At 35.5% G+C, this 23,724-nt stretch overlaps 3 protein-coding genes across 9 annotated transcripts; 1 reads left to right on the top strand and 2 right to left on the bottom strand.

Moving 5' to 3' along the window:
- Positions 1 to 2,532: 2,532 nt before the first annotated feature.
- On the bottom strand, positions 2,533 to 9,049 carry LOC131001844 (AP-4 complex subunit mu). Of its 2 annotated transcripts, none has more exons than XM_057928463.1 (13): positions 8,757 to 9,049; positions 8,066 to 8,160; positions 7,617 to 7,820; positions 7,191 to 7,307; positions 6,917 to 7,045; positions 5,611 to 5,737; positions 5,303 to 5,406; positions 5,095 to 5,199; positions 4,801 to 4,895; positions 3,787 to 3,874; positions 3,604 to 3,664; positions 3,430 to 3,503; positions 2,533 to 2,828 (listed from the first exon to the last, which is right to left on the bottom strand). In XM_057928463.1, the coding sequence occupies exons 1-13, from the start codon at positions 8,812 to 8,814 to the stop codon at positions 2,730 to 2,732; spliced, it is 1,356 nt and encodes a 451-aa protein (XP_057784446.1). In that variant the 5' UTR covers positions 8,815 to 9,049; the 3' UTR covers positions 2,533 to 2,729. The 2 variants fall into 2 exon arrangements, with proteins under 2 accessions (XP_057784446.1, XP_057784447.1); XM_057928464.1 differs by lacking the exon at positions 8,757 to 9,049 and adding an exon at positions 8,275 to 8,671.
- Positions 9,050 to 14,195: 5,146 nt separating this feature from the next.
- On the top strand, positions 14,196 to 15,036 carry LOC131001843 (uncharacterized). The gene has a single exon (XM_057928462.1). The coding sequence runs from the start codon at positions 14,337 to 14,339 to the stop codon at positions 14,817 to 14,819; it is 483 nt and encodes a 160-aa protein (XP_057784445.1). The 5' UTR covers positions 14,196 to 14,336; the 3' UTR covers positions 14,820 to 15,036.
- A 1,442-nt stretch (positions 15,037 to 16,478) lies between these two features.
- LOC131001842 (telomere repeat-binding factor 2-like) lies at positions 16,479 to 21,730 on the bottom strand. Of its 6 annotated transcripts, XM_057928457.1 has the most exons (9): positions 21,420 to 21,701; positions 21,096 to 21,129; positions 20,093 to 20,300; positions 19,799 to 20,016; positions 18,787 to 18,871; positions 18,355 to 18,438; positions 17,301 to 17,330; positions 16,746 to 17,101; positions 16,479 to 16,669 (listed from the first exon to the last, which is right to left on the bottom strand). In XM_057928457.1, coding segments are annotated over exons 3-9 (924 nt in total). In that variant the 5' UTR covers positions 20,243 to 20,300; positions 21,096 to 21,129; positions 21,420 to 21,701; the 3' UTR covers positions 16,479 to 16,668. The 6 variants fall into 6 exon arrangements, with proteins under 6 accessions (XP_057784440.1, XP_057784439.1, XP_057784443.1 ...); XM_057928456.1 differs by lacking the exon at positions 21,096 to 21,129 and having other exon boundaries at positions 21,419 to 21,729; XM_057928460.1 differs by lacking the exon at positions 17,301 to 17,330 and having other exon boundaries at positions 21,420 to 21,697.
- Positions 21,731 to 23,724: the final 1,994 nt, after the last annotated feature.

The raw sequence follows: 23,724 nt of genomic DNA, 5'->3' as shown, positions 1-23,724 counted from the left end.
TTACAAATATTATAAATAACATTATCAAATAAGATAATGTCAACTATTGAAGTTCTGAAAATTGCATATTGTTATCCAAATGTTACTATAACTTATAGGATTTTGTTGATTATGTATATTACTATAGCTTTAGTTAAGAGGAGTTTCTCAAAGTTAATATTGTTGAAGACATATTTAAGATCGTATATATCGTAAGAAAAGATTAAATGGTTTAGCAATTCTATTAGGCACTTCTATCTTCTTCACTAATTATATTAGGCAACTCCAACTCAGCCCAACTTCATAGTCAAATCAAACTTCATATCACCCTAAAATATTTTAAACAGAACTTCTATAAATTAATAAAGAAGCCACATTGAACTACAAAAAAAATCCATAAATGGCTCTGCGAAATTTGGACAGAGAAAAATAAGAACAAAAGAGAAGGAAACATTGGTAGAAGTTAGAACACAGGGAAAAGCCAAGTGGCAATGGGAAAATGGGCCCCATCTATGTTTCAAAATATAATTTCTAATTATGGAGACTCCTGTTGTCGCTTTTCAGAAATCATAGGTATAATTTCTAACCATAGATGAGTGATTAACTATAATAAAGGTTGGAACCCCACTGCTCCCCTCCCCAACTCTCCAAAGTCAAAAAAACTACTCCCTCCGTCCCATTAATAAAGACATAGGTCTTTTGGGCACGGAGATTAAGACGAGGTAGTTTAAGGAATAAAGTGTTGTGGTGTGTATTTAATTAGGGACTTAACTCTCAACTCTCATTTCTCGGAACCACCACTGCCCACCACCACCACCACCACCGCCGCCGCCGCCGCCGACCACCCCCACCACCACCGATTCCCTATGCTATGCTGCCGAAAATGGAGCCCAGAAAAACAAACTAGAAATCGCAAATTTTCCAAAAAAATTAGCACAAAAAACTGATTCAAAATTAGCATCAAATTGCAAACGACCACCACCTCCGACAACCACCACCGCCGCCGCCTACGACAACCACCACCACCTCAGAAATTCAACCCCCAAATCAAACCCAAAATCGAACCTGCAAAATCGAACCCAAAAATCGAATCGCGGCAAACCCTAGCCCCTAACCCAAAAATCGAATCGCGGCAGACACAGAGTCTAGGGAGAGAGAGATGAGCGAAAGAGATGAGGGAGAACCGAGAGGAGTCGGACAGAGAGAGATGCGAGGGGAAGCAGGAAGGCGGTCGCGGCGCGGCCCCAGAGCCGACGTCGGCTGGAGAAGGAGAAGCAGGCGGCGACGGAGAAGGAGAAGAGAGGGGGAGGGGCGCCGCGCCGCAAACCCTAGTCCACCGCCGGAAAGTTAAATCTCCGCCGACCACCACTCTTCGCCGCCGACGCTGTCTTCCTTCCTCGGCGGAATTGCCGCCGGCTTGCTCCTCTCCACCTCGTACCCCCAACACACCAACACACCACACTCGAGAGAGGGTCGCCGGAGACGAGCGAGGGGCGGCGGAGGAAATATGAGAGGGCGGTGCAACCGAGAGGAGTGGGAAAGAGGGAAGAGGGAAGAGATGGTTTGAGAAGACCGAGGCAGAAATGAGAAGAGGGAAGAGATGGTTTAAGCTATGTTAATTACCAATTAAATTGCCTAATTATTTCCTTTTTTGGAAGTGTGTCTTTATTATTGGGACACCCCAATAAGGAAAGTGTGTCTTCAATAATGGGACGGAGGGAGTATAATAAAGGTAAAGTTAATAAAAATAAAGAAAAATTTAAATATGTAAGCACATTCACCTCGGAATTTGCCCGGAAATCTACTTTGGAAACATTTTTGTGACACTTAAATACTCCCTCGGTCTCCCACGAAATAAATCACTTATTCTATTTTATTTTTGGATGTCTTAAAAAGATAATTTATTTTTTAATTAATATTATATAAAAATATCGTTTTATTAAACTAATCTTATTTAATATTTCACTTAAATGCGAAATTAATGTGTGAAAATAATAAATAAAGATATAAAAAAATAAAAATATAAAATTAGTACTTCTTTTAAAGAAGATTAAATGCATTTTCTTAATATTTGTGAAAAACAAAAGGGGACTAAATTGGTGGAACAGAAAGAGTATAAAATTAGATTTTAAATTTTTGAAACGATATGTATACATTAGGACAATATACAGTATTTTGCATGAAGAACACAAGAATTCCAACAGTAAATTATCTAATTGTCTTACTCGCTCCGTCTCACAAAAACATGAACAATTTGTCATTTTAAAACGTCCCACAAAAATATGAACATTTTTATTTTTGTACACTATTTTTTTTATCCTTCTTTTTTATACTTATTCACAAAAAAACCATCATAACCCACCACTACTTTTCATCAATTAACTCATTACTCTCATAACACTTATAAATTATGATTCATTTTCCATTCACGATAACTCTCAACTAGCATTTCTTAAGAACTGTGTTACTCTCAATTATTCATATTTTTGTAAGATGGAGTGAGTATGATTTTTTATACGCACGAGTTTGTTTCAGGCAGTTTATCACTTTACATGTACAACAGCACAAATGGCAAATTGTATAGATTTATAGGTAGCACAATAAGTCGATAAGTAACCACACCTGGTAGGTTACTAATATTCTAAATACAATGCGACAAAAAGGAAGAACGTAAGGGAAAAATTATCTATAAAATGGATCTCAATTGTAGTAAACATGCGATGAAGAAATGAACAGGAGCATGACTATTTTCAAATGCGAGCAACATAAGAATTAGCCTGAGTCACATATCTCACCCACCGATACGGGTTGGCAGTTTTGCTCTTCTTTGCTATCTGCAAGTACTTCACCTGCATTCACACATCAAGTCGGTTACAAACAACATACTTCCCATTTATTATCTTTACCACCTTTTACATCATCTATTATGTACAACAATCATAACGCTTGGGTTGAGAAAGAATGCTGCATCACAAGCCAACACTAAAAATAGTGACTCAGGTAACAACACAGAACATGGGTACATAATTTAGTAAAACAAATGCTAAAAAGACTATCGTAAGACATAATTTAAGTTCGCTGAAGGAAGTAGAAACAACAAATAAGCAAATTTGTATGCATGGGTTGGGATATTTAAGTAACCGCTGAACCAATGACCATGCTGGGGAAGGTTAAAACGATAATTAATTCATTTTTATTTACTTTTTGCTGAACTGAAGTCCACCAAACTTTTTTCATAAATATCTATTTTGTTTTGTTGCTGAGCTTTGACTCTTACATCACAAGAAATTTATCAATGTAATCCATTTGGGCTTTATTTTATATATTTATTTTTGTGTAAAAATTGCTTAGCATGAAGCAGTTACGAAGACGAGTCCCACAACTAGAGGAGGAAGTGGAATGGGTGCCAGCCAGCAATCATTTCGATTTTAAATGTAACATCTACTTTACCTGTAGTCTTGAAGGGTTGTACATAGGTATTGTGAAGGTCAAACTCACAGGCCCAGCTTCTTTAGTGATATTTCCTGTGAAACCAAGCAACAATAACATTGGACATACAGGCAAGAGGCAATACATTTTCATGCAATCAAATCAGGCATAAATTTACAAACTCTGCAAACATACCATGCAATTCCTGTGAAAAGTTTAACTTCGCTCGTAGAGTGTGTTCTGATCCCCCTACAATCTTTTGAACATGAGCACTTATTAGCAACAATTTTGAAAAGATATTACTACTAGTAAAAATAAACACTAAAACATAATTCAAACACGAATCATTCAGCAGCATGCAGTTGCAGGAGATGTTACCTTCTTAACACTCCATTCGAGTTTCTTTTGCGATTCTTTGAAATCGGCATTCTGACCAACTATACCGCGTTCTAGGTCAAAATTGACTCTATAATGCAATACACAAAATAATCTGTTTAGTATTTCACGAGCAAAAAAAGACTGAATCTGTATGAAAGCAGCAGTGCTCAGAAATTCATTCTACAGAAGTAGGTCAAGGAAATATCCAACAACCAGGCCTAAAAATCCATGTTATTGTACAGATTCAACTGAAATTATTATTGAACATTTAGGGTTTGTTCGATAAGCAGTAGACTATACAGAATCCACTCCTGATGCATCTGGATACTAATAATCATCATACTGAACAGTCACTAAATCATGTAAAAAAGGAATAGTGGACGTGAGAGATCAAAGTGACCAAGCAGCGGGTAACAATAAGTTAAGGCTGGACGAATTATGCGATGAGGATCGTTTAATCTCAGGACGAGCTCGAAAAATTAAGGAGCTCAAGTAGTCAAGTGTCATCTCAATTAAGATTGCTTTTCTTTTCTTTTTCTTTTTTCTTTATAGGGGCACGTAGTGCCTGCAGGAAAATCACTATGGAAACCAATTGTGTAAATTTTATTTTAGACATAAGTGTGATATCAATATGTTTGATGCATATAAAAAGAACCACAACTCAAACAGCAGAGAGATTTGTGCAAAAACACAAGCTTCTTTAGATGTAAAAGCTTCTTTAATTATAGCTTGAAACCTGATTTGATGTTAACCTGGGTCTGTCGTGCATACCTCCTTTGCTATTCAATCTTGATAAAGATCAAGATATCAAGCAAAAGTATTGAGTAAACCAGGACATATAAAACATCAAGTTTGCAACTCTTCTAGATAGGCTAGAACTGAGAAAATTGATCAGTGAGGTAAAAACATCCCATTTATCTAGATAAAGAATTGTAATTTAGGATGTAAATGCTAAAACTGGAGGACCAAAAGAAAATGCATGGAGCAATAACCAAGAAAATTAATGAATTTCACCTCGTTGTATAAGTTGGTAATGGCATCTCTATAAAAATTGTGTTAGCAGTGATGCTAGAAGGAAACTCAGCACGGATCTTCAGAATCACCTCAGCCTAAGAACGAGAGAAAAGATAAATTAAGTAGTTACCTCCACTTACAAATAATATCAGAACTTTCCATTTTCAAATGGTTGAACAGTTGCCACTATAAATAAGAGTAGAAGCAAGAAAAAATAAAATCTTATTGCTATTCCAAAACTAAATGCATCTAAATAATATATCCTCAACATAATACAGTTTCAATCAACTATACCTTAAGTGATCCTGCTTCTTCAATTAAGGTGTTAATTGTGAAGGGGGGCTTAAATTCTTGAGTAATGCGATAATTCATTACAGGGAACTCCCCATCGGGTGGTACCTAAGTAACATCAGACAATCAAAAACAACATTTCTTTAGGGAAAATAAACACGAAAGACCACACCATTACAGGAAAATCTTGTAAACATATTACAGCCCTCACCAGACTCAGTGTTCTGTCTATATCAAAACTATCCATATGTACAGATTCGTGAAAATTACAGTCATCCAAAATAACTGCTCCTGATCCTGAAGAACCACTGTAGCCTATGCAAAAAAAAGCAGAATGCTCTGATGTCACAGACTTTCACAACGCATGAAGGTTCTGACTTACAAAAATATAAAAAGCTGACTGCCAAAATAAGATTACGTTGTGAATGAATCAGATGACATTAGATATGGCTAATAAAGTGAGTTTTAATATATAAAATCAAGACGGTGGTATTGCAAAAAGATTAACCAAGAGAATACCAAAATGTGGCACGCTGCCTCTTCCAATGTGTAGGTCATCATTGAGAGCTAATCTGATTTCTGGGTTTCCTGTTAGATAACTCTTCATTTGAATAGTACCATCAATTTCAGAAGTCAATACGTATCCCTGTTCATCATCATTTTGATCTAGTTTAGGTCAATACTTAAGTGACATAACATATTAAAGACTTTCACATTGAACAAGAGATGATAAAACCTTATAACAAGATACTAAATGTACTAAATGTGAACCAATAAAGAAGTACAAGATTAGGCCTCTATTGTGTCATCCTTTAGAGCTCAAATTCCCACAACAAAATCACTATATATATCAAGATCCATTTCAGAATATAGTCTTAAAAGTCCTATTAGCACATTAATGCATAACATAACAATTTGTTATCTTTAATGGTTAAACTCAAGTTTTGCTTCAGGACACCAAAAGCAAAACTGTCTGTATCAAATTTCCAAACTAACCTATAATAAAAGAGGATGGAAATGCTAGGATGACAGCATACTATGACCTAGTGCCTTGGGCACTGTACAGCCTTGAAATTATTGATTTCATAAGTATTTTCAGTACTGCCGTCTTTACTTTCTCCTTTCAAATGTCATACAACTCATAGTTTATTTCACAAAGTTTGAGTTGTAAAACGATACTATATGTTATTGTCAAATTTATGGGACTTCTAATTTGTATGAAAATTAGTATTTGTAAAAGTGTCATTGTGAAAGGAAAAAATACATCATTGTATTTGAGAAGTCGTAGATAAAAAGAAAACAGAAGAAAAATGGTGTCATTCCAATTGTATGTTTAAAAGAAAAGGAAAAGAGATTGGAGGACTAGGTGTCTCTTGGCTCCTAGCCCTCCATTTTATCACTTGATTAAAAGATGTATTTGCAATGTTAATAGAGTTCCTCAAATAAATGTATGGGATATGAAAAACAGGATTGTTTGAACTTTGATATGGGACGTAAATGCAACAAATTGGAAGTCAGGAAAGATGATTACCTATTTCTCTACCATAAATCCATAATGCCAAGTTTATGATTTCTTTTTAACTATACATTTAGGCAGCCCCTATCCTTCCGTCAACAAATGAGAGTGGATTAACTAATTATATCACTGATGAGCAAAAGTATTAAACAAAATTTGCAATCTACAATAATTACAACATTACACTAGACAATAAGACTTCTTCCTCAAGGTAAAGTGTTCACAAGATGCTCCGAAAAAATAACAGCCAAGGGTATCAACAAGAGAATCTGTACATAGGCAAGTTGTCAAGATGAAACTTTCACTTACACTGGAGCTAAAAGTAACACTTATTTTCTCAATGATATCAACAAAGATTTCCTCCCTTTTCCTACCCCCGGGGTCATTTGCCACGACTGATTTTGTAACAGCTGTACCAGGCATTCGTTTGTTTCCTTGCTGCATAAAACAAAACAGTTACCATCAGGATCATGAATACTTAAACTAGGCCATATTGAACTGAAATATAAAAGCTTTAGTAAGAGAATTTAACAGCTAAAAATGTTTTTTGAATTTTTTACACATTTATCATAAAACTTTATACCATAAATAAGGCTGCAGGGCCCAGAGTCGGCAAGCGTGCAGCATCAACCACAATTGGTTCATTGAATACATAAGACTTCAATACCTCAGTAGATGTTGTTTGAACATACCCAAAATCCTGCAATTACAAGGATAGGTATTGGCATATAACCAGAAAATAAAACTGTATCAGAGATTCTAAGAATGAACAAGAAATTATCAAACAAAAATCATCAAATATCAGGAAAATTCATCTGGATGTCATATAAGAATCACACTACCTCCCGTTTAATTCAATATGGTATAAAATGGATTTATAACTTCTACATTTTGGATAAAACTAGACAAAATTAAATCAAATAACAAGGATAAAAATGTCCATAGCATATTATTCTCAGGGAAAATTGCAACATAAAACTACAATACCATATTTTTAGTTTATACTTACTATCACTTCATCAAGCAGCTCATAGACAAGAACAAAATTTTTTCGCATAGACTCTTCATTCAGAACTCCAAGGTAATCTTTGATGGCGCGTGCAATCCTCTGCAGAAGCTCTAAAGCTAAGGAAGGGGACAAGTTGGTTCTTGTGGTTGCAACAAAGAGCAGGCCAACAACCTTCACATGGAAATAGTTTACGCCATCCAGATTCTGTACAAGAAGATGTGAAACAGAATAAAATCAGTAATGCAACTTTAGCATTACTTTCACGTGCTACAGTTCAACTCATTCTAGTTAAAAAGGCTATGGTTGGGAGTGATAAGTCTTGATATTTGTATGGCGCATTACAGAAAGTAGGCCATCAATATATTTAAGTATGGTTTCATAAGCAAATCAACCAAAGCCGTGAAGGCATTTTGTATCATCCAGCCCAACATGTCACTAAAAATACCCACAAATACAGGTGGTGCTTCCTCTTTGCCATCTTCTTTCCAGAACTTTACTTTGCGGAAGAATATCTCTGCACTTCCTTTCTGTACGTCACGACGGTCTGCAGCTTTGCAACATTATAATCAGGCAAAAAAAACAGAGAAACAAATCCAAAACAAAAGGTAAGCGGAAAGCAGTAACGAAATGTTAATGAAATATGACACAGTTTACAAACCTCAGAAGTTGTAGTCAATCAGATGGACTGATCATACTTTACAACTAACTACCATCAGGTGCGAGTAGAAGATCAAATCAATAATTCAGGTCCAAATATATTAGAGATTAATCAACACCAAGACATTCCTTAGAAGCTCTTTGAAACTCCAAAGAATTATCGTCATGCAAATATAAAGCCCCCCCTCGCCTATACCTATTAACTAAGACACCACTCTGATTCCTGTCTAAGTAACAGATCTGCATAGAATTTTAGAAAACATCGAATTCAAACATCCAACGAACATCACCTTCCTACAGTAAACTGAATCTAAAGTATGGCAAAAAGTTCAAAGCAATTACCAGATGAAAATAATAATAATTATATAATCGGACAGCTGAAGCGTAAAGAAGAAACTACCGAACATTGAACGCCTTAAACATAAAACTTAAACAAGAGAATCTGTGCAATTTGGGGGGGGGGGGGGAGAGAGAAGAGCATACAGTCTCGAAAGACGATGTTATCGCCTCTCTGCGAAAGCACGAAGAACTGGGAGATCATCACGATGAACAGCTAACCGCCACAACTCACAGCTCGCTCAAATCGATTTTCTGAATCGAGCATAACGAGTAATGTATGAAGAACATGTGTTATTTTCTTAAAAGGGGAAATTGCTATTAACCCCTCGCAGCATTCTAATTTTACGATTCTCTCCCGCAGTTGGGATCGTATTTCAGATCGAATAGCTTCTTCAAAATTCTATTCGTTAACTATTGAGTCGATTTATTGATAGTATTAGTAGGATTTGCAATCTGGCTAATTCACGAAGAACGTTTTATACTTTTATATTCATATAAAAATGGTATAAATTTAATTATTAAATTTATAAATATAATAAAAATTTAATCTTAATTAAATATATTTAAATTAAATATTGAAAAAATAAAGAACAATTTACAATAATAAAAATTAATATTATAAAAAGGGAAAAATAGCAATTTAATCCTATCAGTGACACCCCTATGACATATGAGTTATGACTTATGATGCACGGATTCTTAAAAAATTAACATGTACGGTGAATCGGATTTTTTAGGATGCGATTCTCTCGGATTCTCGTCGGATTCGCACCCGATTCACCACGTGACGTATCTTTTAAAATAATTTATAAAAATAAATCGGATTCGCAAATTCCATAGGCGAAATTCACATATCTCGTGCACGAAAGGCCTACACAAGGTTATTTTGATATTTTTATTTTCAGTTATGACTTATATATTGGACTAATAATATTTGAATCGTTATATTGTTGCTCAATTAACTTATATAATTGAAAATGCTTAACTTTTGGGTAAAATAAAATGTAAATTACATATAATTAATTTAAGAAAATTTAAATTGTATATACTTTATAAGCATTATATATCATAAAATTTTAATAATTAGATGTATCCTTGCCGAATCGCACCCTATAATTTTTAAAAACCCGTATTCCCGTACTCGTATCGTATCGCCCCCGCATCCGCACCTCCGTACCTATGCAACATAGCATATGAAACCATATACTCAATATTCGACCAATCAGGCCCCTGATATCCCAATTTTGCTGCAATTACACCCCCTGTCTAACGGCAACCTGACGTCGTTAGACGAAGGAGCTTAATTACACTTCTCCTAAGTTGACATGATTTGAAGAAGCTCAACGCAGTTGGGATTACGGTGACTTTCGTTCCTTCTCTCGTACGTATTCTACCATATTCTCCTCTTCCACATCATTTTCAATCCATTTCCCCTAAAAAAAATCTTCGTGAAATTTCCGAATTGACAACGCAATCTCCAACTTCTTGGTGACATTCTCGATAATCTCAGTCATCATAGGCATAACCATGTTGTACAATCAAGTGATGAGCTACGACGGGATCGTGGCGATGGTTTACGGTTGGCCGATTGTGGGCGCGATATTTTCGTGATGCACGTCTCATACTACTTCGTCAAATTCAGCCCATTCTACGAGAACTAGGTCGCAGTCGCCATCGTCCAAAATTTCAGCCTCGGCAACATTTGGGTCCTCGTGTTCCGGCTCGGACCCGCTATTATTCAACATAGCCAACAGAGTCCACGATGTTTCGCACAATCACCCATCATTGCCGTCGTGCCCGATGGCTTGCTTATCACTGGAGTCAGTTATCGCTTGCTCTCACGTCTCGCATCATCTTCTGATCCTCGAAGCGAAGAGAGGATGTGCATTTCACTAAAAAAATGCAAACAGCGTCATCAGGCCCTCATGTTCCAATTTGGTGTAGTTAAGTCCCACCGTCTAATGACATCAGGCCCCCCATGTTCCAATATTGGTGAAATTAAGTCCATTCGTCTAACGGCGTCTGGTCGCCGTTAGACGAAGGGGTGTAATTGCATTAAAATTGGGACATCGGGGGCCTGATTGATTGAATCTTGATTATAGGGTGTCATACGCAATAGGGCTCTCACTAATAGGGGCTAAATTGCTAATTTTTCCTTATAAAATAAAATAAAAAGTATATTAAAAATGAAAAATAATTATTAAAAAATAGATTTATTCGAAACAGAATGAGAGATGAGATAGAATTTTTTTTAACTTTAATTTCAAATAAATATAACTTTTGCATTTTAAATCAAATATTTACATAAAATATATCAAGTTAAAGTTCTTAACGTGATCTTTAATTTAATATGCATATTAAATATTTAATAATTATTCGAATTTCATAATTTTAAAAATAAATAAAATACAAAAATAAAAAGAAAGGAAAAGTAAATTTTATTATAATTACAAAACTGTCACTTAATTTTGAAATTGATTTCAAATTAAAATATTGAGTTTTTAATATAGTATATATTTTAAGGCAAAATAAATTTCTAAGGAAGTCTCGTACTTTTATTTTCGTTTTATTATATTTTTTATTGCTTTATATTTGAGAGGTATTGGCAAAAAAAAAACTCGAACCTTTTCAATTTTCTAGTTTTGCACTCTATTTGTTTTTGTTTTTGTTTTTGAAAAGTAAAATAACTTTATTTAGAAAATGAGTACAAGGAGTACTCAAAGGCAAACATCAAAACAGAGTGCCAATACAGAACAACAGGGAAAACAAGCCAAAAGTACATAGGAAAATTACAAAAACTAAGCCGAAAAACATATAATTGGGTCGATAGACCATTCGTGAGCTATGTACCAGAAGTTAATAGGGCTCATTGCCTTAATCCATCTCCATGTACAGAAAATAATAGCATCCACCTCCAGTGATACCAAGAGATTTACCATTGAAGATTCTCTCGTTTTTGCTTTTCCAGATCTTCCAAGAAACGCATTGCCAGATGTAGTTGAACAACATCTTTCCCATACTGTTCTCACCATTTTCAACAAACTCAACGAAGTGTTCCAAGACTGAAAGCGAGGAAGGGAAGGATATCATGAGTCAGCTGCAAATTTTCTTCCACACCAAACCAAAAAAAGGACAAAGAAGTATAATATGGTCAGAGGCTCTACTTGGGCAAATAAATACCTGAATCTTTATATATTTTTTATTTATTTTGCACATGGTGAATTTTTACCCTCAAATCGTTGCTAACATGACAATCGAATTGACATCTCAAACCCTACAATTACATATTCTATATCCTACATTGACAACAAACTTATCTGCTTCATTTGCACTTCAAACTTCACTCTCAATCCGACTGTTATGTCAACAACGATGGTGCAAAATCAGAAAATGGTAAAAGTTCGAGTATTCACAGGCCAATTTCCCTTGTGTTTGATTTCATCCAATTTAAATGAATTTAATAAAACTGACTAATTTTGTATACTTTGCGGAATTCTTTGACTCACAGATTGTTTGGTCATCATCTTTCATGAGTCTTTCGATTTTGAGCGTTCTTGAGGTGATGACAATGGGACCTTCTAGAACGTTTATACGCGTTCAAAAGAAACGTCGCTGACTCACCCCTTGTCGCCGTGAAACCCCTTGAAAGGGAAATCAAGAAAAAAATCTCCTTTCTCGTCTCTGCCTCCTGCCTTGTCATTGTCGCCGTGAAACCTCTATAAAGGGAAATTCTAGGGTTTGCAGTAGAGGCGGTGGAGGGTGGTGGAGGCGGTGGAAGGTGGAGGGTAGGGATGTCAATCGGGCCAACCCATTCGGTTTCGGGCCAACCCATTCAGTTTCGGGTTATTTTCTGTTTGGGTTAGTCGGTTTTTTTTATTTTTGGGGCTAAAATTTTTCGACCCTAACCCACTCGGTTTCGGGCTAGCTCGATCGGACCAACAAGTTTACGATTTTTTTATATGTTTAATTTTTTAATAGATAATCATACTTCTGCAATAAAAATATGTCGTGTTTTTTAAATCAAGACATTTCGTCTTGGTTTAGATACAAAAATTAGTGTTATTTTAACGTAAATTTACATAATATTTAACTTTAACTTCGTTTCCGATAAAAATTATATATAGATTTAACATAATGACTATATTTCTTTGAATTTTATATCATATATGTTTGTTATTAGCCGTAGAAAAAAATCAAAACATATTCTACAAGCATCAAAATGTTATTATCGAATTAAAAAGTAAAGTATTAAAGTTTAAAAATCAATTATTAAGAAAGTGTTCGGTTAATCGGGCCAACCCACTCGATTTTCAGGTCAACCCTATTGGGCTCGGGCTATTTTCGGTTCGGGCCATTCGGGCTAAATTGTTTTTGGGCTAAAAAATTTCAACCCTAACCTCTTTTTTTTATCGGTCTATTCGGGTCGACCAGTCGGTTTCGGGCTTTTTTGACATCCCTAGTAGAGGGATTGGAGGCGGAAAAAGAGGAAGAGTAGAGAGAGGGACCGTTCAGATGAAAGAATGTGAAAATTAGGTTAATTTTTACCTTTTATAGTACAGTTAATTAAGTTAGGGTAATTATATTCACAGCTCCCATTTTACTCTTCATAGCCTCTTTATTTAAAAAATATTAAAATTATTTAATAATTTACCATCTTATCCTTATAACTAAACGATAACTCACTCTCTAACCCAAAATCTTGCTGAGTATAGCCCCAAAAAGAAAAGGCTGAAGACAATTGCCATTTTGCGCATTTTATCAGGATTGACTGGAATTCACATAATTCTAGAGAATCAATAGTTCTATGTGTCAGCATGACAAAGATTAGTCAAATTTATTGTGATAGCCACAAGAAAACTTCAACTTCACTTTTTACTATTAGAGAAATTGTGGGGGCAGGATGAGCGCAAGTAGCTAATTTGCATCCAAATTTTTTCAATTTATAACCTGAATTTCAATTGTTTTATATTGCTCTGTGTGTGATTGCGAGTTTTTTAAAAGAATTGTGAAATGGTGACTCGGCTCATTCGAGAATGGCTTCACATCCCTCTTGTTGCGATTCTGGGTAAAGCGTGTCAGAGCCGAATTAAACTTTTGGCTCTTATTTCTTCTCCATTGAATGTTTTGATTGTAAATCTAGATTTATTCTACAAAATTATTTGTTTTGATTTTTTTAAGGTAATTGGAACTTGTAATAATTTGAAGCTTTCATCATTCTTAGCACATCATTCTCTTTTCTTCTCCTTTAAATGTTTTGGTTGTAAATCTATATTTCTCTACAAAATTATTCATTTTGATGTTCATAGAAGAATATTACTTTCCCTCAAAAAAAAAATTACTTGAACTTGTAACAATTTAAAGTTCGCATGAGAGGCAATTGTCTTCTTCGTGTTCTGACATTGCAATTTCTTAATATTCTTAATTGAAGGATATGAGGATAAAATAGTAAATTATTAGATAATTTTAATATTTTTTAAATAAGGGGGCTGTGATGAGTAAATTAGGGGCTGTGAATATAATTACCCAATAAACTTTGAATTTGAATTTAATTGGGTTTGAATTTAAGGGTTGGATGACGATGATAATTTCATCAAGTAAATAATAAATAAATAAAATAATAAACCACATCTGTCCATTTTAGAACCTTAAACCCAACTGGTAGCTCACAGTCCTCTTCGTTTCTCAAATGCCACTCTGAAAACCCCCAAAATTTCCCTATCCACAATGGCCTCAATATTTCCAAAAATCCCCTCCAGCTCCCTCGCTCGGTCGCTCTTCCACCGGGCTCTCTGCACCGCCGCGGAGACTCGAACCCAAAAGCTCGAACGAATCGCTGAGGAGCTGATTGGCCTCAACAAGATCGAGCGCCATGATTACGTTATACTATTTCGTCATAAAATGGGCTTGAATCGGTTCGGCGCCGCCGCCTCCGCACCCGCCGCCCAATCGCCTTCATCAGCCGCCTCATCTGCCCCTGCTGCCGCCAAAGAGAAGACAGCGTTCGATGTGAAATTGGAGAAATTCGAGGCTTCGGCGAAGCTAAAGGTCATTAAGGAGATCAGGTCTTTCACTGATTTAGGGCTGAAGGAGGCGAAGGATTTGGTGGAGAAAACGCCCGCCGTGGTGAAAAAGGGGGTTACCAAGGAAGAGGCGGACAAGATCGTGGCGAAGCTCAAGGAAATTGGCGCCACTGTGGTATTGGAATGAGACTAGATTTGAATAGTTAGTTTTCCTTGGGAGCAGTTTCAGTACTAATTTTGATTGAGATCATTCTGATTCGTGAATAGAAATGAAACATTGCTTCAAAGGTATCTCAGTTATTGGAAGCAATAGCATATAAATTCGATCAAGTTTTTTTTAGTTATATAAGATGAGATATTGGACGAGATCATATCTTGAGTATGAGTGGATGCATTACTAAGAATCATGATTTTGCTATTGCTATTTACTATTCATCATCTTTGGTTTTTGGTATTTTTTTTTTCACTGTGACTTAATTTTCGATCTGTCTATGTCAATTGTTTGGTGTTGCATAGTAGAGTTTTCTCCCTGTTGCATTGCTTTATGAGAGATTGCCAACTATTCCTTGTTTCTTCGTGATAACACAAATAACTAGAGATTATGTGGGTAGACAGCCGACGACTAGGGGCCGTTTACTTTCCATAATTGATCAATTCCACACTTTCAATAGGATATGAATCAAGCAAAATTAGTTAAATGATAGAAACTATCAAGGGCCTCGGGATATTTTAAAGTTCTAATACATCTTAGTAATCAATGGATTTAACCTTTCTATTTTTGTCTATCTAGCTAATCCTAAGAGTAGTGGAAGGTAATTCCTCCTATTATTGTTCGAGCCTCTGTGTTGTCCTGAATTAGTCAACTTGTTCTGTGAAATAACATTGGTTTTGCTACGTTTCTTGTGTTCAAAGTGGCCTTAATGCAGGAGCATACAAGTAACATTTTCCCAGATGTTTATGATATATATGGAAAGCTTTAGTAAACATCTTTCTTCGTGTTGAAGCACACTTAACTGTTGAAGTGATTTAAGTCAGGTAATCCCCATCTCTTACATTGTTTTCTGCTTCAAAACTAAGATGTTTCTAGAATCAGGTGAACTCCAAGGGTGGCATTGGCAAGTCTAGTATGTTTTCTTTCCATAATGTTCAACAACATGGTAGAGTTTTACTGTGCAACAAGCCAAGCAGTGTGCCTGGATATCTTAAATATCGGAAGACATATGCTAGTTATGCTCAAAGAGATAAATTCCTTGCAAACTCGGAAATAAAACCAAGATTTATATCCACTGTCCAGATGAGAGAGGCAGCCACCATAGTTTAGTATCTGCTGATACTTATGAATCTCCTATTTTTCTTTTTTCTTTTTTCTTTTAAGCTGTATAGGTTTTTTATGAGGCCAGTTCTTTCGTTCTTGTTTTGATGTCTGAAACTGTTGATTTTTTTTACACGATGTTTCGGCCTGGTGGCCATCTTCCTTGAATGACTGCTGATAGCAGCAGCCACGATTTGTTTCTTGTAGTATTTGCAAACTTAAGAGTTTTGATGGATTTGTTTGTTAAAATTATTACAAAACTGGATATTTGTATCTGTGATTATCTGATTTCTTCTGATGTGAGGCCTTGTGTTTCTTACTATTAAACGATCTCAAGCGTATGGAAGATTGCATGATGCATATGCTTTTCTTTCTCTTTTTTCTTTAGATATAATGACATCCCAGTTGTTAGTCAAAGTGGATTTATTCTGCGAGGTCTGTTTTGACACCATAAAGATCTACTGGTGTTATGACTCAATCCTCGTTCTAGTTGCTTTTTATCTTTACTTTTTTTAACTTTAACATGAGCACCAATGACCACTGCACAATGCCAACTCAATTCTCATGGAGTTTTACAAGAAAATACTTTCTTTCAAGTTATTTGGAGATATGGGCCACAACAAGCCGTTGAAATTGACAAAAATCATAGATCACATTTATCTACAATACATGGACATATATGCTTGCAAAAGATGAGATGAGCTCTTCACAGGATCCTCCATGTTCTGCACAGAAACAACCAAACAAGGCAATCAGACACAAAAGTAGTTGAACCAGAAAAATACTTAGTTTCAACTTTACCAGACACGAATAGCTTGATAGTTCAATGCTTTCTGAGCAGCATCAGCAAAACACTGTGCGGCTTCTGCATCAGCCTCGGCCTCCTCTGCTTCCCTTGCTGCCGCTTCAGCCTCTGCAATCGCAGCTTCAGCCTCGGCGACTGCTCTTGCAGCAGCTGCAGCTGCCTCTTCTGCGCTCATGCTCTTCATTTTCTCTAGCTCCGCATCAATCTTGGCTTTACTAAGAAGTACAACACCGCTTCTCTCCGCTTGAAAAGGATCCTTCTTAGCTCCACCTCCATTTTCAACCAACAACTTTGCTTCTTCCTCAGCACCAAAAGTGATCAACTTTGGTGCAATTCTGTATTGATTCTTCACCTGTCAATCAGACACTACAAATTATGAAGTTGAAGACATAAGACCTCTTTATTTTTCAGTCCTCCTTTTCCATCTAGCTATCATTTGGAGGTAATTTGATTTCATATTGTATATATGACTCCATAACCGAAGCTCAAAATTTTGATACGACAACACAGAAATGATTTTCACTCTGACGCAATTATAGCGCCAAAAATACCCTCTTCTTCCCCGGCCTCTCAGATATCTCCTGCTCATTGCATAACGATAAATTTAATCAATATGAAGTTAATGAAATATTGTCCAATTAACCACCAAACTGGAAAGCAGTGAAATCTCTAATGATCTAACATAGAAATGTCTAGTAGAGATAGGCTGAAAATTCAGCTCGGTCACAGAGTTAAAAGGTGCTCGGTATAGTGGGACAAACTATTAGTATTTCAAGCTAATCAAAGACACCGCATTAAGCACCATCTGACAAGGTGAAAGAATTGCTCCCGAATTTTAACAGATTTTCAAATAAAAATGGTGAATTATAGAAGAACTCATATTCAAGAAAGATGCAAACAAAAGAACAACAGGAATGATGCTCACTGGAAACGAAGCTGACAAGCAAACTACTGCAGCCAAAACAACTAATCTTCAAGCAACCCTAACTACTGGCCTAAGCCCTATTCAAAAACTAGCAGATACCCATACCCAAATACTCCCTCCGTCCCACTTATAATGGCACAATTTCCTTTTTAGTTTGCCCCATTTATAATGGTACTTTCTAAAAATAGAATGTGGTCCCTACCCACTTTACACTCTTAACACTTTTTTCTTAATCTCCGTGCCCCCAAAAATTGTGCCATTATAAGTGGGACGGAGGGAGTACTAAATAGTCTAACAAATGTATGATTAAATTTAAGAAATACAAGGCAACTCTTCTTGCACAAGCCAATGCCGAGATAAGCCCCGCCCATCTCAGCCAGCACTTTTTGGTTCACCCTCGCCCACCATGTATAAACCCAGATAGGCAGGTTGGTCTCATAATCACCCTCCCAATTTTCTGCTATATTAATTAAAGTGATTAGATCACTATGTATTAAGGATCTATCATTTGGATCACCAGTGATGGCATGTTTACGTTACAAGGACATATATGAAGCAGCATGCATGAAAATAATGAATATATTACACACTAAAACATGTAAATTTGAGATTTCCCAGAAAGAAAAGGAAAAGGAAAAAAGTAGAAAGAAAAGGAAACTAATTTATTTCTAAAGGGCTACCTTAATTAATCGTCCATTTTCAGTCAAAATCTTCAAATTTGCAGCCAAAGTCCTCTCAAGTTCGGGAGGTGCTGAGTAATTGTCCTACACATATACCATATATGATGACAGATTCAGAAAGTCATGCTCATAGCAGATATAAGAAAACACTTAAAAAGGTAAGACTGATTATAAGTGAACTTCTGCTTCAACTAAATCGTATGGTGGTTGTTCTGATATGAGAGTTGCAGACTGAAACGCGTGGAGAGAAGCCAAAAAAACTTTGCAGAACAAATTGCATGAAAGTTTACTGACAAAGAAACTGTTATACCTTTGAAACTCTAGTAATTTCAAGAAATTATTGAACACCAGCACTTCCGCATTTTTCAACATATTGATTTTTGTAGTTAATTTTATTCTAAATTATATAATCAAAAACCAGAAAACGAGTACCTCTATGTATTGATTAATTGCAGGCCGACTAGATCCTCGAGGTTCCTTCAACTTTGTTATAGCCTCCAGAATAACATCATCCAGCCTGCATTGACAGCCAGAAGCCTCAAATGTTATGATTTCCAAATCAAATACAAGGATAACACATTTATAACAGGAGCAACGCATTTTATGGAGCTTATTATCGTAACTAAATTAAGCAATGGACCAATGTGTAACCAGAGCTCAACCATAGGAAGCAAAAAAAAAATCTCTTCCTCCACCATCAAGTAGAAAGTTTATCCCTAAATGTGCATACACTGGAAAAACCATCGAAGTTGCAAAATTCATCTATGAAGCAACTCGGTCAGATCCAAAAAAAAAAAAGGAATGTCATTTCCTGTATGATTACGACAATGGTCCAGCCTGCATTCATTGCCGGAAGCCATCAAATGACTCAATAGAGGAGCACCTATAATAGATTCATATGAATTCTAGTTTGTTTATGATTTCCAAATGTAATATGAGTTATAACACATTTAGAACAGAAGCAACTCATTATATGGAGCTTGTTATCATAACTAAATTATGTAATGGACCAGAACATGTGTTACCATAGCTCGAGGATAGGGAGCAACAACAAAAAATCATCTTCCCCAACCAAGTAGCAAGGAGCAAGGAGCAAGTTCCCCAACAGTGCATACACATAGAAAAAGCCTGGTAAATTCAAATTGATCTTCCGAAGCACCTAAGCTGGATATATGATAATAAATTTTTGAAAAAATGGCGTTTTCCTGTACGATTACAGATGCTGTGACATTAGAGAATTCCAGCACCCTTAAGAAATATTGCAAGGCAAATTCAACAGAGCCTTCAAAAATTGATTACATAATTATTGTTGTACTACCTTCTCTAATTCATTGGCTGAGTTTTAGATATTTAAAAGTGATAAATTTCGAAGGAAAGGTGGGTTATGAAGAAGCAGAATATTAATTTACAAATTTAAAATATGCACTTCATGAGATCATCCAACCTTGATATCTTTTTCTTGGATATTGCATCCTGGGATATTTCATTGGATGCAGCAAGGGAAGTTATACCAAGAACTTCCATATCCTTATAAACCACCATGCTACTAGACGTAGTGTCTTCATCTTGCTTGGTGATAAGCTGGCTGCTTTTGATTGAAACCCTAGCCCTATGCCGGGATCCAAGACCATTTGCCATGCAATTCAAATTTCTCCATTTATCCTAGACCAGAAGAAGTCCTCTGAAAGAATTAATTTCTGCAAATGCAGATGATAAGATAAGATGTAGTAATTAATACCTTAAGGTCCACATTAGAGCGTGACCGCAAGACTGTGCTGAACTCTGGATCTTTAAGTATTGTACTCCATTTTCCTATTCCATATTTTTGAATGCCAGCTTTAAGAGCAGCTTCTTCTTCTGATGTCCACTTCTGCTTAGGGGCACCCATTACAGACTCCAAATCTTTCACACAACGACCTAGTGAGTAATGCTAGTTTTTGTTGAACCTGCCAATGCAGAGACATCAAACAATTAGAGGAGAGATCTAATTTTCACGCCTACAATAATAGAATGAAGTAATAACAAACAAAAGAAACAGTGCATTTTCTTTATATACAATTTCGTATTTGCCCGGAATCATTACTAAGATTAGATGAATCATACGGAACTTCTTTATTTTTTAAAAGATGATTATCTCAGCATTTAATGACTCCTTAATCACCCAATACAAGACAAGGAATACTATAATCAACCAAAAGAATATGGCATCCTAAGTTGGTAGAAGCAACGAACTTTCGCCTATTATACTTTGCATATCAAATTTGAATATGCAAGAGACATACAATAGTCAAAACACTGCAATCAACAAATTCAGCCTAAGGTTATAATTAATTATTATGTACATGATTTAGATCAAGAACAAACAATGCAGCATTTGCAACTGATCATAAGTCAACCACAAAAAGAAAGAAAATTACAGAAACAAGTTATAAGCAGCTCATAAACAAATTCCAAATACGAAAGCAGTGATTCCCTAGTACAATGGGTTTCGGAAAAATGTACCAAACCACTTATCCCTACCGACCCATATATACTCAAATTCAGGCCAACATTAGCTGGTACCAAGAAATACAGAATCTCGATATTCTAAGTTAGAAAATGAAATATCACACAAAACACGATCCCTAGTCCGTCCTGCTAATATGAAAGTCAAAATTCTACGTAAAAAAGTCTTGAAAGGTTCAAGTTTTTCACTCAAATTTCACACTCATACACACAGCTGTCCAAGATAGTGAACAGACCAGCTTCGTTTCCACGTCAATCATCAAAATCATCGGCAACATAAAAAAGAAAACCTTTTGAGGCTAATTAAAAATTTAGTCGAGATCATTATCTTCCCCACCCCAAAAAAGAAAAGGAAAGAAAAGAAAAATCTTATTCAATCTACACACCATAGCATAACTACAACACAAAAATTCCATAGAATCACATGCCCAGATGAAAAGGGAGACGTCCCATGAAAAGGGGAGACGCAATTTTGTGTTTAAAAAGAAAAAGGGAAAGGGAAAGGCCCTTCAAAGGAAACGCAATATGTGGTTGAGAGCTCTGAATACAGTAGCCATACCCGGAGTAGAGGCGAATGATTCCTCGACAAATGTTCTAAGGAGAAGTCTGATTTATGTAATTGAATATCAACACATTGAGAATGATTGAAGCCCTAATTGGCAGGATACCGCAAATACGAAGAATTAGAGAGTAATTTCCCGGTTTAGATGGCAGTTTGTGGTTATTCGTCGCATAGTTTCTTGTTCTGGAAGAATCAGCCAGCTATACACACACTCTGCTGAGGGCTATGCCTATGCCTATGCCTATAACAACACTCGATTTTCATCTGCAGCTTACATACGAAACCATTTCTTTTTTCCAAGCATGCTTATGGCTTAATATATGGACTACTTAAAAATCAAAGGATGGGTCCACCAAACATGTCCATTTGGAATTCTGAATTACTTTCCTTATAAAATTTATAATTATTTGATGTTATATAACATTCATATTTACATTACAAAAAAAAATAAAATATTAGGATTATATATAGTAGTGCAAAGCATAATGCTTATATATTTGTATAAACTTTATCTCCTTATTTATAAGAATAAATTATTTTATCACATAATTTGTATTATATTTAGTAATTAATTATATTGCAATATGTTCATATTTTATATATAAAAATCATGTGGTGATCAACGATCACAAAAAATCACATGGATAATCTATTATAGAATAAAGTAAGTTCACAATCTAAATAAATTTAGGTAATTTATTGATAACAACTAAAGTATCTAAGTCATAAAATTAGCTTATTTCTTAATTTATATTAATATTGTTGAGCATACAAGATTTTATTATGCACTGCTTTGATTTATCACAATACCACAACATGCAGATGAGCTCAGTCTACGCAGACGTGTACCCGGTGTGGGGCTTGGAAGACTTTGGCTTTGGGTCTTCAGCGGCTTCGGCTTCAACAATGGGCGGTGTAGTCGTCGGGGTTGGAAGAGAACCTGGGAAAACAATATTCAAGTTTTGAGAGAAAGGCATGAACCCCATACTTTGAGAGTAATTCTTTTTGTAATCGTTGAATTCATCATTTATTTTTGGTAAAAAAAATATACTTATCACAAAATGAGATATTTTTTTTATGATTTTACGCCAATGCCCAAGTTAATGAAGGAATTATATCTTATTTTCTGATTTCACACGCCACTTAATGAAGGAAAAGGGCCCCAAAGCAATACAAATATAAAATTGGCACTCTTAAGAATCGAACTTACATCAACGTGATGCGCATCAACTTGAAGAGAGCATCTTTCCACTGAACTAGTTAATGAATTATTTATTTTTCAACTATTTAAATATATATAAATATATGGACCTATATATAATCGGGGGCCCTGTGCGATCGCCCACCCCGCCCACCCTTCAAAACCGCTACTGGAGTCTGGAAGTCGCCATGTTGCTTGATGAGTGGTTCAAGGCTCGAAACCAGGCAGCCAAGCAAATTATGGGCCGATTACGGTTCACCTTCCCGATGAACCGTAATCGCCGATTCAGGTCCGAAATCGGCAATTTCGGCTCGTGAGCAACACTTGGTAGAGGTAGCCGTCAAACAACTACCTTTTTTAGGGTGAAAAAATCGACCGGCTACTACTTATATTAGATGACTTATTTCACAATTTACATGTGAAATCTCAGGTTAATTTATCCAAAAATATACAAACATGCTTAATTGGTAACGAATTGTAATTTAAGACTGAATTATTTTAGTTTCAATAACACTTGAAATTAATTGAAGTTTGTAATTTAAAGCTGAATTATTTTAGGTTCAATAACACTTGAAATTAATTGAAGTTCATCAATTAGCCGTGCATTGTGAGGTGACAACTCATTCAAAAGTGAGTTGCCCCTTACCTTCAAGTGTGAGATGTTCATTTGTCACCTTGTGGGCATTAAATTGAAAAAGAGAAAAAAATTCATAATTCTAGGTCAATATAAATGAAATTTCTAAATCATTTGCTCAAAAAATTATACAAGTATAAGAATATGTAAGACTTTTATCTCATAAATACAATTGTGATAGAGATAATAGGAGTAAAAATGGGTATTTTCACATAAAATGAGCATTTTAAATTTGTTTACCCTATATTTTTACATACAATCTAAATTTGAAAAAATAGTATATTAGTCTAAAAAGTGATACTATTCCTAAAAATTATGTGACAAAATCGGTAACTAGACATTATTTTCAGCCATTTAGATACATGATGAGTAGAAATAGAATGCAATTGTAGGATTATGGATGTAAACGAACCGAAGCGAATCGAATATGATTGGATTCGATTCATATTCGTAAAAGTAATTGCATAT

The sequence above is a fragment of the Salvia miltiorrhiza genome, chromosome 8 (assembly GCF_028751815.1).
Source record: "Salvia miltiorrhiza cultivar Shanhuang (shh) chromosome 8, IMPLAD_Smil_shh, whole genome shotgun sequence".
Taxonomy (NCBI): Eukaryota; Viridiplantae; Streptophyta; class Magnoliopsida; order Lamiales; family Lamiaceae; genus Salvia; species Salvia miltiorrhiza.
This window is presented reverse-complemented; position numbering and strand designations above follow the sequence as displayed.